Raw genomic sequence first — 16,921 nt, forward strand, 5'->3', positions numbered from 1 at the left:
CCTTCGTGAATGTATAAATAAGACCTACCTTTTTCATATGTGACAACACAGATTAATTCCTTTGCGGGGTGGTCCTCTGTTGTTCATAATAGATAAGGGGTGGTACTAGCTAATACTGAGTAGTATCTGATGGCACTAGATCAGTGGTCAGCAAACCGTGGCTCACGAGCCACATGCGGCTCTTTGGCTCCTTGAGTGTGGCTCTTCCACAAAATACCACATGCGGGTGTGTATGTACAGTGCGATTGAAACTTCGTGGCCCATGCGCAAGAGTCGGTTTTCGGCCTGGGCGAGTCTATTTTGAAGAAGTGGCATTAGAAGGAGTGGGGGGTGTCGGTCGGTCGGGCTACGGGAGCTGTGGCGCAGGTGGGCCGCGGGATACGCAGCGAAGGGGGAGGCGCCCAATATCAACAGTACTTAAACTATATAGGTAGGTTAATAACAATGAACCTACCTGTATAGTTTAAGTTTAAAAAATTTGGCTCTCGCCGAAACCGGTTTGGCTCAGTAGACAGAGTGTCGGCCTGCGGACTGAAAGGTCCCAGGTTCGATTCCGGTCGAGGGCATGTACCTGGGTTGCGGGCACATCCCCAGTAGGAGGTGTGCAGGAGGCAGCTGATTGATGTTTCTCTCTCATCGATGTTTCTAACTATCTCTCTCCCTTCCTCTCTGTAAAAAATCAATAAAATATATATTTTTTAAAAAAATTGGCTCTCAAAAGAAATTTTAATCGTTGTACTGTTGATATTTGGCTGTGTTGACTAATGAGTTTGCTGACCACTGACCTAGATAATACTACATAATCCGGACAATGCTATCCATGATTTCTCAACATCTTTAATGTACATACCTTTCCTCCCAATATATCCACTATAAGGGAATCATATTAAGAAATTAATCAGCCAAACCGGTTTGGCTCAGTGGATAGAGCGTCGGCCTGTGGACTGAAGGGTCCCAGGTTCAATTCCGGTCAAGGGCATGTACCTGGGTTGCGGACACATCCCCAGTGGGGGGCGTGCAGGAGGCAGCTGATCGATCTCTCTCATCAATGTTTCTGGCTCTCTATCTCTCTCCCTTCTTCTCTGTAAAAAATCAATAAGATATAAAAAAAATTAATCAGGTAAAACATAAAGATGATGTGTTCTGTGCATGACATTTTTAAAAAATATTTTTAATTATATTTTTATTGATTTCAGAGAGGAAGAGGAAGGGAGAGAGACATAGAAACAGCAATGATGAGAGAGAATCATTGATTGGCTGCCTCCTGCACGCCCCACACTGGGGATTGAGCTCACAATCTGGGCATGTGCCCTGACCTCGAACCGATTTGTGACAACCACTGAGCCACGCCGTTCAGGCTATGTATAACATTTTTTAGCTGGCATTTCTGAAACATCTTTCCTCTGAACCCTTTTGAAAATTTATTGATTTATTTAATTTTTGAATGAAGGCAAAGACTTTTCAGACATTAATTTTTTTAATCCTCACCTGAGGACATGCTTTCATTGATTTGAGAGAGAGAGAGAGAGAGAGAGAGAGAGAGAGAGAGAGAGAAATTGGGTGCTTCCTGCACATGTCCCAACCGGGGATCAAACCCACAACCTAGGTATGTGCCCTGGGACACATGCTCTCACCAACTGAGCCACACTAGCCAGGGCCCTCTGAACCCTTTTTAAATGAATGTTTATTATAATCCTATACTATAAGCCTTCTATGCAGAACACTTTAGGAAACGATGCTGTGAGAGGAATGATTCGTGACCAGGAGGGAGATATGCCTCTGCCACATGACTCCCATTTTTGGTTGTAAAAATAACTGTGGGGCTGAGGGAATGGTGTAGCTGCTGTTCCTGCAATGCACCAGGTCGTCCCACACACTGAAGAACCATTTATCGTGTTCAGAGTGCCCGCAGGGCTCCCATTGCAAAGCACTGCAGGGTAGAATATTGACTGACGTGGGGAAATGTCCACTGAGTACTAAGAGAAGCTGTGCACTGTATAGTATATATAGCATGATCCCATTTTTATAAAACTTAAGTAAGTGGCCCTAACTGGTTTGGCTCAGTGGATAGAGCATCATTCTGCGGACTCAAGGGTCCCAGGTTCCAGTCCGGTCAAAGGGCATGTACCTTGGTTGCGGGCACATCCCCAGTAGGGAGTTTGCAGGAGGCAGCTGATGGATGTTTCTCTCTCATCGATGTTTCTAACTTGCTATTCCTCTCCCTTCCTCTCTGTAAAAAAAATCAATAAAATATATTTAATAAAAAAAATTAAGTAAGTGAACTTTATGCACATGCCCAGGAGAAGAGATGAGAAGGGTATGTGCCAGGGTGGTAACGGTGATTATTTCTAATAGATAAGGATTGAGAGGGTTTTGTTTTCTTATTTTTGCAAATTTCTGTCTATTTTTTTCCAATAAATAATGTATTAATTTTGAAATAAGAAAAAATAATGAAACACTTAAAAATATATATACATGATTATAATTAAGAGCTTCATATTCTATATTATACAAGAAAAATTGTCAATTTGTATTGTTGGCTTTTTTCCCCCACAATGACCTTGTATATATATACATATACACCTGAGGATAGATATTTTTTCCACTGATTTTCAGACTGAGTGGTAGGGAAGAAGGGGAGAAGAGATAGATAGATAGATAGATAGATAGATAGATAGAGAAACATTGATGTGAGAACAAAACATCAATTGGCTGCCTCCTGCACGCCCCTCACTGGTGGTCAAGTCTGCAAACCAAGCGTGTGCCCTGACTAGGAATCAAACTGGCAACCTTTTGGCACACAGAATGATGTCTAATCAACTGAGCCACATGGGCCAGCCAGGGCTACATTTATTTTATACAGGCAATCACTTGCTCATTGTAGGAAGTTTAAAATATATAAATAGGAAAATTAAAAATCATTCATTTTTTAGAGACAAGTACACATATCCTGTATCATAAAAGCCCAATATGCTAAGTGCCTGGTAGTCTGGTTGGCCATTCAACCAATCAAAGTGTAATATGCTAATGATATGTATGCGAAGGCTGCTCAACTGCTCACTGTGATGTGCACTGACCACCAGGGGGCAGACAGTATACCAGTCGACCAGTCACTACGACGTTCACTGACCACCAGGGGGCAGACGCTCTGACCAGTAGGTTAGCTTGCTGCTGGGGTCTGGCTGATCAGAACTGAGCAAGACGGGCTGAAAGGCCCTGGAGCCCTCCTGCGGTCCCTCCCAGGCTGGCCCACCTCCCATGTCCCTCCCCAGCCCCGATTGTGCACTAGTGAGGTCCCTTGGCCTGGCCTGTGCCCTCTTGCAATCCTGGCTGAGGGACCCCCGCCCCCCGCCACCCAAGTGCACTAATTTTGTGCACTGGGCCTCTAGTATGTATATGTAATCATGTATGTAAACACATATATATCTACACTAATAAAAGAGAAAAATGGTAATTGGCGTACGATGATACCCTTTTCATTGGCTAATCAGGGCTATATGCAAATTAACTGCCAACTAAGATTGGCAGTTAACTGCCAACAAGATGGCGGTTAATTTGCATATGTAGGCACAATGCAGGGAGGCGAAAGGGAAAGCAGGAAGAAGCCCCCTGCCACTGACAGTGATCGGAAACCCAGGGGGGAGCTAAGAGCTGGGGGGCAGGGCAAAGGCGGCCCTGGGGCCGCCTTTGCCCTGCCCCCCAGCCATGATCGGAGAATCAGGTGCCTTTTCCGCCCTGGCCAGTGATAGCAGGAAGTAGGGGTGGAGCCAGCAATGGGAGCTGGGCACAGTCGAAGCTGGCAGTCCCAGGAGCTAGGGGCCTCTTGCCTGGGCCTAAAGTGAAGCCCACGATTGCGGGGCCGCTGCAGCTGTGGGTCCCCGCTGCCCAGGCCGGATGCCTCAGCCAGAGGCATCCTGCAGAGGCAGGGGCGGAGCCCACGTGATCGCGGCCTCCCCCCCCCACCCCCCGCTGCCACTGCAGGTCCCCACTGCCCGGGCTGGACGCCTAGGCCAGAGGCGTCAGGCCTGGGCAAGGGGCCGATCCTGTGATTGGAGGGTGATGGGGGTCAACGCCTGAGGGCTCCCAGTATGTGAGAGGGGACAGGCTGGGCTGAGGGACACTCCCCCACACACATACCCAGTGCACGAATTTCGTGCACCAGGGCCCTAGTATATATATATAAATCACATATATATCCTTCTAGACTTTTACCTGTGTATCATCACCATCCTTAAATTAATAAAATGGAATTATACTCTATATACTATTTTATAACCTTTCCACATTTATTTAAATAGTAAATCATGTTTAGTGTAAAAACTTTAGAAAAGCAAACACAAGAGCACAATAATAGAAATAACCACTGTATATCTCATCTTTTAAGAACATAGGCATGTACATTTATATTTTCTTAATAAAATTGGAAGCACACTCTACATACTGTTTTGTAACCAGCATCTTACATTTAACGTCTTGCACATTTCGTGGGAGGTGGAATTGTTAACGCTCGCTTTTCACAGGCGTGGCGCTGTCGTAGGAAGCTGTGGCTGAGCAGGGATGGGGGTGGTTGTCTCTCTACCTTGCTGGGTGAATCAAGCTTCCTTTCTTTTTAGTCTCCTTAACGATAATTCATTATTTATTATATAAACACTGTAACCACATCAGTGAAATTTAAAATAAGAATTAAAAATATTTGTCCAAAAACAGACCAACAAGCCTCAGAGGGAAGGCAGGGGAGGGTGGGAGGGGGAAGTAAAAATATATATATTTGTCCACAGTGTGCCACCTCTGACAAATAAAGCCGTTTTTATTTTTTTCTCTTTTCTCCCAATCCTGAAGTACTCACATATGTCATTTTTCCATTCCTGTAGGTGGAGTGTACAAACTACTATGCTCTTATTAATTTATCTTCCTATTGTATTCTAGGCATTTTCTTCATGTTCCCGAATAGTTTTCCTAATGATCATTTACAATAACTGCAGAATATTTCTGACTTGTTTTAAAAAAAAAAGCAATGAGGACAGGCCAAACAAATGGTGAGGCCCCAGGATCGAGGCTCATGTCTTCTCTCCTTTCTCCGCCTGCAAGATTTCTGGCTCCTGCTCTGGTCTACACTTGTCCATCCTGATAGGGTTTCAGGGAGGACCTCCCCCGCTCCCCCCAGGAGCTCCAGAGCCAGGTGTGGGAGTGGAGGGGCATGTGAAGGAGGTATCACTTCTCTCCCTTGCTGCTTTGCTTCCCCCTCCCCCCGCTCCGGTGTTCAAGCTGGAGTGAAGGTCCAGAGCAATGGGTCTGGTCCACAGGATAATCAAGGCTTGCCCCTAAAGCTGCCTCGCTCACTGTATCACAGACCACCTGCAGGATGAGATGGGAGCTGGAAATCCATGCAGGAATCCTATATAATAAAAGGGTAATATGCAAATTGACCCTAACAGCAGACAACTGGTTGCTATGATGAGCACTGACTACCAGGGGGCAGACGCTTAATGCAGGATCTGCCCCCTGGTGGTCGGTGCACTCCCATAGGGGGAGCTCCACTCAGCCACAAGCCGAGCTGAAGGCTGCTAGTGCAGCGGCGGTGGCAGGAGCCTCTCCTGCCTCCTTGACAGCGCTAAGGATGTCGGACTGAGGCTTAGGCCCGCTCCCTGGGGGAGTGGGACTAAGCTCCAGTTGGACATCCCCCGAGGGCTCCCAGGCTGCCAGAGAGATGTCTGACTGCCATCTTAGGCCCGTGGACATCCTCTAAGGGCTCCCAGGCTGCCAGAGAGATGTCTGACTGCCAGCTTAGGCCTGATCCCCCCAGGGAGCAAGTAGACATCCCCTGAGGGGTCCCGGACTGTGAGAGGGCACAGGCAGGGCTGAGGGACCCCCCTGAGTGCACAAATTTTCATGCACCGGCCCTCTAGTATTGTATAATTTGGAAAACGAGAAATCAGATGTCTGCAATTATGGAGCATAAGGACTTATTTGTGCTGAGAACTGCTGCAGGGACATGAATGATCTAATGTCTTCCTCCCAGACAGCCCCAAGACATAGGTTCTTTTCTTCTCATTTGACAGGTGAGGGGACATGGTGCTCGGAGAAAACAACCTGCCCTGGGGGTTAGAGCTGGGAATGCAACTCATGTCATCAACTCCCTTTTTATTTTTTATTTAAATATATTTTTATTGATTTCAGAGAGGAAGGGAGAGAGATAAGAAACATCTATAATATATGTAAAAGCCTAAGCGACCAAACGACGGGTTGACCGGTTGCTATAATGCACACTGACCACCAGGGGACAGACGCTCAACGCACAGGATCAGGTTCCCTCCTGTCTGGATTGGGCCTGTGGGGATCAGGCCGAAACCTGCTATCGGACATCCCCGAGGGCTCTGGGATTGCGAGAGGGCGCAGGCCAGGCTGAGGGACCCCACTGGTGCACAAATCTGTGCACCAGCCCTCTAATCAATGATAAGAATCATTGACCGGCTGCCTCCTGCATTGCCCCTACTGGGGATCAAGCTCGCAACCCAGGCATGTGTCCTAACCAGGAACTGAACCGTGACCTCGTGGTTCATAGGTCAATGTTCAAATCCTGAGCCATGCTGGCCAGGCTCGACTCCCTTTTATTTATTTATTTATTTATTTATTTATTTATTTATTTATTTAAAAAATATATTTTATTGATTTTTTACAGAGAGGAAGGGAGAGGGATAGAGAGTTAGAAACATTGATGAGAGAGAAACCCCGATCAGCTGCCTCCTGCACACTCCCCACTGGGGATGTGCCTGCAACCAAGTACATGCCCTTGACTGGAATTGAACCTAGGACCCTTAAGTCCGCAGGCCGACGCTCTATCCACTGAGCCAAACCCGTTAGGGCTCGACTCCCTTTTAGAATGACACATGTTATGTATGTTTGTATGCATGTAGAAAAAGACGTGGAAGGAAAGACATTAAACTTTATAGTTGTTACCCCTGGGGAGGTTTGTTTTTCCACTTTTTTAGTTTTTATATTTATTTCTGTACTATTTGACTTCACAACTTTCGGCCACAAATATTTGTAGAGCGCCTACTCTGTGCCAGGCACTAGTGTATGTGCTTGGGTGAGTCAGTGAACAGGTTAGACTGCGTTCCCCAGAAGCAGACCCTAAGACTTGGATTCGGGGCAGCGGGTTTACTTGGGAAATTATTTCAGGAAATGCAGATAGAGTGAGGAGGTGAGACAGGGAATGGAAGGAAGCCAGCACGGAATGTGTTAGTAAGCCGGTGACTGCCTCGGGTGACCAGGACTTAAATCCTGTTTGGCCGCTCTGTGTGACAGTGGAGAACACACCTCGGGTTGAGGCAGGTGGGGTGTGTATCCACCCAGCACTCGCAGCCTACTGGCCTGCTGGTCCTCACTGGAGCAGAGAACTCCCCTGGGCAGGCTGCACCCAGGGGAGCTTGCAGGAGAAAGCCCTTGTGTCCCAGGACACTGGGAGGATGAGTGCCCGAGGGGATATGGCCTCAGCAAGGACAGTGTCCACCACAGTGAACAAAACCCACCGAACTCTGCTCTTGTGGAAGTTAGATGGGGGGGGGGGGGGTACGGGACGACGACACACGCCATATAATAAGTAAGAAAATTAGAGTCTGTTAGGAGGTGACACCTTTGCTGGAATTAAAAAGAGAGTGAGGTAAGTGAGATAGGGAGTGGGTGTTGCAATTTGCAAACAGGTTAATTTTACAAAACCAATATAAGGGGAAAATGCATTCTATATCAAAAAGAATGTAGCTACATGCATTTTTGGAAAGTTGGGGGAAATTTCACCTCTAATCCCATCATCGTAATATAACCATAGTTAGCATTTGGATGTATTGACTTTCAGTCTCCGCCCCCCCCCCCGCCCCGAGGCATTTTCTGGCAAGACTTTAGGCACAGCATTCATTTAACTTCGTGTCCTGCTCTCTCACTTGTCACTCTAACGCAGCTCTTCGATCTCCAAGGCCCTCGTGCTTCCTCTCCTCTCCTCCCTCTAAGGTGCCTGCAGGGGAGGCTGGAGATGACCTCTCCCTCCCCCTGAGAATAAGCAATCCCAGGAATTCCAGTCCCCATGGATTCCAGCTGGCCAAGGCCTGCCTGTCAGCAAGGAAGAGCAGGGCCTGCTGAGAATTAGTTATTCATAATTAGTAACAGATGACATAACACATGTAACATCTGGCCTCACTGATGGAGGGTAGGTGAGGGTGAGCAGCCCCGTCACCTGGAGCTTCCTCTCCCGGGTAGCGGTGGTCCAGCCGGGCTCTGCCATCCTTAGCCCGGCAGGCATGGCTCCGGGATGCGTCCTGCCCAGCTCTGACCTCTCTAGATCAGCACTGATGCTGGCCTGGGAGAGAGTCTCATCTCTGATGTCTGTTCTTTCAGGAGAGACTCTGTGGATTCCAAGTCTTCTTCGGCCACCTCCTCTCCAAAAAGGCCATCGATGGAAAGGTAAGGGAAGCCAGGGACTTCTCCACCCAGAGAGCCTATGCTTGTGTCCCTCTCTCTGCTTTAATGTCGGAAGCCTGAGGCTGGGGAAGGAGGAAACCTTGTATGTTATGATGCCTCTGGAATCCAGGATCCACACAGTAAGACTAAGGGAGGGGGAGGGAGGGAGGTTGGGGAACTGGATGAAAAAGATGAAGGGTTTGAGAAGTACAGATTGGTAGTTACTAAGTAGTCCTGGGAATGTAAAGTACAGCATAGGACATATAGTCAGTTATATTGTAATAACGGTGTGTGGTGCCAGTTGAGCTACTGGAAATAACAGGGGGAACACTTTGTAAAGTATATGATTGTCTAACCAGCGGTTATCAACCTGTGGGTCACGACCCCTTTGGCGGTCGAACGACCCTTTCAGAGGGGTCGCCTAAGACCATCCTGCATATCAGATATTTACATTACGATTCGTAACAGTAGCAACATTACAGTTATGAAGTAGCAACGAAAATAATTTTATGGTTGGGTCACAACATGAGGAACTGTATTTAAAGGGCCAGAAGGTTGAGAACCACTGGAACCATATGCTGTTCACCTGAAACTAATACAAAATAGCGTTGAAGGTAAACTATAGTTGGCCCTAGCCAGTTTGGCTCAGTGGATAGAGCGTCGGCCTGCAGACCAAAGGGTCCCAGATTTGATTCCTGTCAAGGGCACATACCTTGGTTGCAGGCTCCTCCCTGGTCCGGGCCCTGTTCAGGGCTTGTGCAGGAGGCAACCAGTCAATGTGTCTCTCTCACATCGATGTTTCTCTTTGTCTTTCCCTCTCTCTTCCATTCTCCCTAAAAATCAGTGGAAAAATATCCTTGGGTGAGGATTTAAAAAAAAAAAAAAGCATGTACTAATGGTGATTATAAGACTGCTTGTAATAAAGAGAACAGTGTTGTTGTTGTTTTAAATGTAAGCTATAATTGAAAATTTTTTAATAAATAAATATTTTTTTAAAGATTAAGGGACCCCTGAATGAGAGGTGTGGCTCCTTCATGGTGGCTGACCAGTCACTGTTGCCCCATCACTGGGGAACGTTCTCGAGGTGAAGCTGAACCCAGTGAGGACATAGGCCTTGAGAGCCTATACCTGGGGTGGAAACTCTGGTTTGGGGCTGAACTGGTTAGGATATCTCCCCCAGAGTAGCATATATCATCAAGTCATTCATTTATCAAATATTTATTGAGGGCCTACTATGTGCCAGGAACTATTCTAGGTGCCAAGGATACAGCAGTGAACAAAAGAAACAAAGATTACTACAGCCCCAAGGCCTGTTTTCCAAGAGGGGAGACAGAGATGCATTAATAAGTAAGTCATACAACAGTTTAGAAGATGGCATGTGCTATGGAAAACAGCAGGGTGAGGGGGGTTGGGGAAAAGCGGTCATGGGTGGTCAGAAGAGCCCTCATTGAAGACATGACCTTTGCGCAAAAATCTTAAGCAGATGAGGGAATTAGCCACGCAGATGTTGGGGTCATTGCAAACGCAAGGAGCTGTGAGGTGGCCAGTGGGGCTGAAGCCAATAAGTGAGAGGAGAGTTGGAGGAGGAGTGAAACAGGAGCCACTGGAGGGTATTAAGCTTGTAAATTACATGTTCAACCTTATCAGGACCCCTCAGGCTGCTGTGCTGAGAATGGATTGTCAGGGCAGAAGTAGAGAGACCAGGTGTTGGGGTCCAACCCTAACAGGTCCAGGGGTTCCCAAAGGTGTAGAAGGAGTCGGCGAAGAAGGAATGACACGGAGACAGCATTCAGTTGATCAGCATAGCGAGGTTCCTCTTGTCAGGGTCTAGCCAGGATCTTCAGCCAGGTTCTGTGTTTTATTGTCTTGTTACATCTGACTTATACCAGTTGATTTTAATCCTGTCAATTTCTATTCCAAAGGTTAGGGTGTTTCTTATCTCCATTCCAGGGAGTAAAGATTATGTAGCTTAAGGGTGATTGTTTGTAGTTAAGGTGATTAACTACCCGCCTGGCATTTAATTAAGGGGTTTTATTCCCTCCCTAACTTCAGGGAAAAATCCCTACCTGGGGAAACAACCTTTCTCGGAGAGGTGACCTTGGTTAAAACACATAGCGCCAAGAAGCAGAGCAAACATATTAAGAACAGTATGCCATATACGCCAGGTCCCTTGAAACATATGCTGTGCAGATGTTTCTTCCCTGCAGCAACTGTGTCAAGCAGCAAGGATGGACCGGCTTCCGGCAATTTTTTTTTTTTTTAAGCATTTAAAATTTTATTGACCTTATTTTTTAAAAAAGTTAAACTTAAGGTCACACCTATAAGTTTGATATACTATATACAGATCGTGCAGAATATGACTATGAAGAGATACAAATTAGTCCATGCCCAAAAAGATTTACTAAAGAATCATCTTCATGCCCTAGTCGGCTTGGCTCAGTGATAAAGCGTCAGCCTGCGGACTGAGGGGTCCCGGGTTCAGTTCTGGCCAAGGGCACATGCCTGGGTTGCGGGCTTGATCCCCAGTGGGGGGTATGCAGGAGGCAACCGATCAATGATTCTCTCTCATCATTGATGTTTCCATCTCTCTCTCCTTCTCCCTTTCTCTCTGAAATCAATAAAGAAATATATATTTTTAAAAAAGAATCATCTTCATAAATACATATAAAATTCTTGTGAAGATAGGACTATCCAGGTTTTCTGAGACACTTTCAAAGCGACCCAAGGCACAAAATGTACACACCATTGTGAATACATACATATTCCAGACTTTGTGCCTCTAATACAGCCCATCAAAGATTTGGCTTCATGATTTATAAAACGAAATGTACTGAAATGATATTCTGCTTCTTAGCTGAAAAACCACAGGACCTATAAACATGTCATTACTCCAAAATATGGAGATACAAATACAAGCACTTTATTTTAAAAAGCAAACACAAAAAAGGTGTAAATTCAAGTGTTTAAATGCTTTTATTTTGGATAATTCAATTAAGAACCTATACAAGTTTTTCCCCAGAGCTAATACATCACTAGTCTCTACTAAGGAAAATGAATTCTAAAAATTAACATGGTTTTCAGTAATTCAAATTTCACTATACAAAAATCTAGAGACCAATAGTATCCAATACCTTCAAAAGATAAGCTATTCTTTTTGATGTAATCAATGTTATCAATGTTTGTCTGGGAAAATGTACACTCTATAGTTTCTTATAAAATAGCAAATAAGGAGTAGATGTAGGAGATGTAGAAGGGGAAAGAGAATTCAAAAAGTCCTTCTCTTCAGTAACTTTTACTTTGGAATCATTAAAAAGCAACCACTTCCCCTCATACTCCTTTAAGCTTTGTACTACATATGAAATTTTGTCCTCGAATCCACCAGTGTTAATGCCTGTTTGGTCACTGGATTCCTTGTTCCTATCAGATTCATGGGTCCCATAAGTAATGTTAGTCTCAGAATTTCTATTTTCAGCAAATGCTGTACTGGCACCTTTGTCAGGATTGGCTACTTTGTTGTATAGCTCATAATCTGCTTTGCTCTTTTGTCCTCCAAGAAGTCCAATAGCTTCTTCATTATTTTTGTTCAAAACTTTACTTGGCTGTGTGTTTCCATTGACTCTAATTGGCACTTCATCATCGTGCTTTTCAGCAAAACCCCTTGCTTCCTCCTCATTCAGTGGTTCTGGCTTACTCATTTCACACAACTGGTCAAGCACAAAATTTCCCTTATCTAGTTCTAAACTGTTAAGGTCTGTGACTTTAACAGAAGCAGTGTAGTGTCCACTACTAATTGTAGTGCCACTGTGCATCACAACTGCAAATAATCCATAGCTGTCATTGGTTGGCTTTGTACTCCATTCTTCTAGTGACAGTTTGAGAGGTGTCAGTAAAGGAGTGTTGATCTTGGAAAGTCCACCATCATAACAATCAAACCCCAAGCTACTAGCAGCAAAACACTTCAAATGAATGATTATCACTTCAGGCATTTTGTCAAACAAAAGACTTCGTTCAGCTTCAGTATAATGATGGCAATTTTCACAGAAATATTTATCTTCTCCAGCAATTCTCTCCACTGAAGCAAATTGTGAAATTGCCCACCTCAGGGTCTTCATTTCTGTTTTTGGCTCTGGAGAAATTTCAGAACTCTCCTCTACTTTAGAGAGCTTATCTTCTTGTACTGGCACACTGATGTCTCGAAAATCTTCTCTTCTTTCTGTTAAACTTTCACATTCTAAACAACGAGTTCTTAATACCAGCTGACCTTGAAATAACTTCTCTACAAGCTCAAAACCGATTTGCTCTGTGCCTTTGTTGATGGGCTTAACTTCATTACCATTAATGGACTTAACATTATTTCCTGGAGATTCAAGTCCACAGCCGTTAATTGTGTTATCATTTTCACACTTCCCAGAGTCCTCTTCAAGATCATATTCATTTTCTTTAGATTGTCCTTTGGATCCTTGCTTTATTTTCCCCAGACTACAAAATTTAGAAAGGATGCTGGGTTGCTTAGTTGCAGACTTTAACCAACTTGTTTTAACTTTTGATTTCTTCTGTGAGGGTCTTGCACGCTCATTTTCAGGAATGTGCTTAGTGACTATTTTAGGAGGAATCTCTACTCTATCACCTGTAGCTTTTCTTTTTGATCTGGTTTGTCTCTGGTTCTCTTCCAATGACTGGTGTTCCTTGGATACCTTAACTTTTTTCTTCATGTTACCAAATTCAGTGTCACTTTTTCTCTTCCCATTTCCTTTTGGGAGTTTTTCTTTATAGTCTTCAGTATGGCCCATATTGTCCATCTCTGTGCTATTAACCCCATTAATTGCCTCTCTCTGATTAGGTTTTTCTTCTACCTTGTTAGATAATTCTGCCACATTTTTCGCCTCTTCTTTTTTTAGGAGTTGGCATGTTTCTTGAATGTTTCCCAAAATACACTGTAATACTTCCTGTGCATCTTGCTGTAGATATCCTTCATACATAGGGTTGAGTTCCCTGAGTGTGTTAAGTAGTCGTCTTGGCTGAGTAGCAAGTTCATCGGTGTATTTTTCTGGATTTAAAAGAAAACTAGCCTGAAGCTGTTCAACTGAAATGATTAAGGACTGTAAACTGCATATTAGTTCATAACTTGCCAAAGAATCTTCTTTACAATTTCCCTTCTCTTTTTGATTGGCTTCATCTTTAAGAGCTTCTTTCTTCCTTGAAATAATATTAAATAAGTGCTTCACTCCAGATTTAAAACCAGGACAAAAATATAATACCTGAAGTATACTATTAAGATAACAAGTATTGCCAAGATTATTTAGCCCCACAAATGGTAACAAGTTTTCTCTCTTCTCACAATTCATAGGTGAGGACTGTGCCGCAGGAACAACTCGATCAATTTCAGATCCTCTATAATCAGACGAAACCTTTTCTTCATTTTCTTGAGAATCTGTGAAATCCAAGGCTCTCTTAGTTTCCTTTTTCTGAAAAAACGTAAAGGAAAGTCTGTTTTTCTTTGATGGGCTACCTCTTGAAAGCCCATTACTTTCGTTAGGTATGACACCAGGCATTTTTTCTTCAAATACCAAAGAGTTGACAAATACTGATTTATATACGGACGTTATAATCACCAATTATATCTAGGGGTTCCTGTTTGGGCACAGATGTTGGGGTCCAACCTCAACAGGTCCAGGGGTTCCCAAAGGTGTAGACGGAGTAGACGAAGAAGGAATGACACGGAGACAGCATTCAGTTGATCAGCATAGCGAGGTTCCTCTTGTCAGGGTCTAGCCAGGATCTCCAGCCAGGTTCTGTGTTTTATTGTCTTGTTACATCTGTATTTATACCAGTTGATTTTAATCCTGTCAATTTCTATTCCAAAGGTTAGGGTGTTTCTTATCTCCATTCCAGGGAGTAAAGATTATGTAGCTTAAGGGTGATTGTTTGTAGTTAAGGTGATTAACTACCCACCTGGCATTTAATTAAGGGGTTTTATTCCCTCCCTAACTTCAGGGAAAAATCCCTACCTGGGGAAACAACCTTTCTTGGGGAGGTGACCTTGGTTAAAACACATAGCGCCAAGAAGAGGAGCAAACATATTAAGAACAGTATGCCATATACGCCAGGTCCCTTGAAACATATGCTGTGCAGATGTTTCTTCCCTGTAGCGACTGTGTCAAGCAGCAAGGATGGACCGGCTTCTGGCAACCAGGAAACTATTTAGATTATTCAGGCAGGATATGATGGTGGCTGAGGGTGGCAGCAGTCAGGGAGAAGTCATGGACTCCACTCCAGATACATTTTGAAGGCAGAGCTGGTTGGATTTCCTGACAGGTTGGATGTGGGGCACAAGAGAAAAAGTCAGGATGACTCCAAGACTTTTCACCTGAGCACCTATCTGTAAGGATGGAGTTGTCACTAGTTGATAGGGGAGGACTGTGTAAATCAGGCTGCGGCAAGAGACCCAGAGTTCAGGTTTGGATATGCTGGATTCAAGGGTTATACCAGTCATCCAGGTGGAGAAGGTGCATGATCAGTTAGGTTATTCCAGGCTGGAATTCAGGAAGAAAGTCTGGGCCAGAAATGTAAACTTCAGAGTCAGTGTGTGGCTAGCATTTGAAGCTGGATGAGATCGCTACTGAGAGATTGTGGGTAAAGGAGTGACTTGTAGTCCAGGAGGGAGGTCAGAGGTCAGAGCAGGAGAAGCATGGCCAAGGGAAGTGACTTGGAGGTGGATTTAAGCAAATGATGAGGGTCCAGGGGCCAGAGTGGATGCTGGGACCACCAGGTGGGACGGTGAGGTTGGCTTCTAGGTCAGTGATGGCGAACCTATGACACGCGTGTCAGAGGTGACACGTGAACTCCTTTTTTTGGTTGATTTTTCTTTGTTAAATGGCATTTAAATATATAAAATAAATATCAAAAATATAAGTCTTTGTTTTACGATGGTTGCAAATATCAAAAAATTTCTATATGTGACACAGCACCAGTTAAGTTAGGGTTTTTCAACATGCTGACACACCGAGCTCAGAAGGTTCGCCATCACTGATCTAGGTGACTGTGAGTGGGAGACACACAGCTATTTTAGGCCTAAAGTGCAGTAAGACTGCCACTGGAAAGGAAAGAAGCACCACCACACGGGGTTGCTGAAGGCTCGATGAGGATGAAACAGGCCTGAGAGGCTGACGGGGCTGCTGTCTTGCCCGATTCCAGCTGCCAGCTCCAGCTGATGAGTGAAGGCTCTCAGTGCTGCTGGGAGAGGGAGGCTGAGGCTGCATCCTGCCTCAGAGAAGAGAGTGCTGTGGCCCCTTGGCAATGTCTGCCATAGGGAGGCCTGGGAGGCCCCAGGGCCACCCTGGCCTTAAACCAGTGGTCCTCAGCGGAGGTTCATTTAGAAATTCATGGGAGCATTTTCGGTTGTCACTGTGACTTGGGAGGGATCTTAGTCAGCTCGGGCGGCTATCACAAATACCATGGACTGCATGGCTTACACAACAGACGTTTATTTCTCACATGCTGGAGGCAGGGAAGGTCAAGGTGGCAGCCGATTCAGTCCCTGGTGCAGGCCTGCTTCCTGGCTTGCAGATAGCCACCTTCTTGTTTCTTGCTCTGTCTGCATAGGATTGGGGGAGAGGGGTGCGCTCTTGTCTCTCTTCCTCCTCTTAGAACAGCGGTTCTCAACCTGTGGGTCGCAACCCCTTTGGGGATCAAACGACCCTTTCACAGGGGTCTCCTAAGACCATCGGAAACCACATATAATTACATATTGTTTTTGTGATTAATCACTATGCTTTAATTATGTTCAGTGAAATTTGTAACAATGAAATTGGGGGTCACCACAACATGAGGAACTGTATTAAAGGATCAAGGCATTAGGAAAGTTGAGAACCACTGTCTTAGAAGGCCTATAATCCCATCATGGGCCCCACCCTCCTCTAAACCTGCTTATCTCTCAAAGGCCTCGCCTCCAAATACAGCCACATTGGTGGTTAGGACTTCAACATATGGATTGGGGGGGGGGGGGGATGCATATTCTGTCCGTAATGGGAATGGAGAGGGAACACCCCAGCCTTTAGTAGGCAGGGGTCAGAGACCCTAAACATCCTGGAACGTGAAGGGCATCCTGCATAGTGAAGGGGTGGCCTGTCCCAAAAGGAAACACTGACCACTCATCCAGTTCTGGGTTTGAGGCTATAAAATAACATTCAACATTAGTGGAGGGATTTATACCTCAGACTCCTCTCCTGACCTTGCTGGTGGCCCCCCCTGGCTCCCTCCCGTCATGAACTCTTTTCCTGAAGGTCAAACAGAAGGTGTTTATCCTTCCAGCCATTGTGTCATTTCCTGCTGGCTCAGTACTGGGGGCAGGCAACCCCAAGGGCCAGGAGCAAGTCTTGTAAATTCACTTTATCCTCTACCCAGACTGTTTCCTGCACTCTCTCCCTCTCCCTCTCCCTCTCCCATACATGCATGCATACAAGCATACATC

The 16,921-nt window shown here is 45.1% G+C and overlaps 2 protein-coding genes across 2 annotated transcripts in view; one reads left to right on the forward strand and one right to left on the reverse strand.

Annotated features, from left to right (window-relative positions):
• The window catches only part of TCEA3 (transcription elongation factor A3), a 43,389-nt gene that overhangs the window by 7,044 nt on the left and 19,424 nt on the right, over window positions 1-16,921 (forward strand). Inside the window, exon 5 of the mRNA XM_081088207.1 lies at window positions 8,389-8,454. Within this exon, the coding sequence (XP_080944333.1) occupies window positions 8,389-8,454 (66 nt within the window). The remainder of the gene's footprint in view (window positions 1-8,388; window positions 8,455-16,921) is intronic.
• Window positions 11,652-14,003, reverse strand: LOC308517146 (ubiquitin carboxyl-terminal hydrolase 1-like; the record flags this gene model as incomplete). Its single annotated transcript, XM_081088206.1, has 1 exon — window positions 11,652-14,003. The coding sequence occupies one exon, from the start codon at window positions 14,001-14,003 to the stop codon at window positions 11,652-11,654; it is 2,352 nt and encodes a 783-aa protein (XP_080944332.1).

This window comes from Myotis nattereri (assembly GCF_964212035.1).
Source record: "Myotis nattereri genome assembly, chromosome: 3".
In the NCBI taxonomy this organism is placed as follows: Eukaryota; Metazoa; Chordata; class Mammalia; order Chiroptera; family Vespertilionidae; genus Myotis; species Myotis nattereri.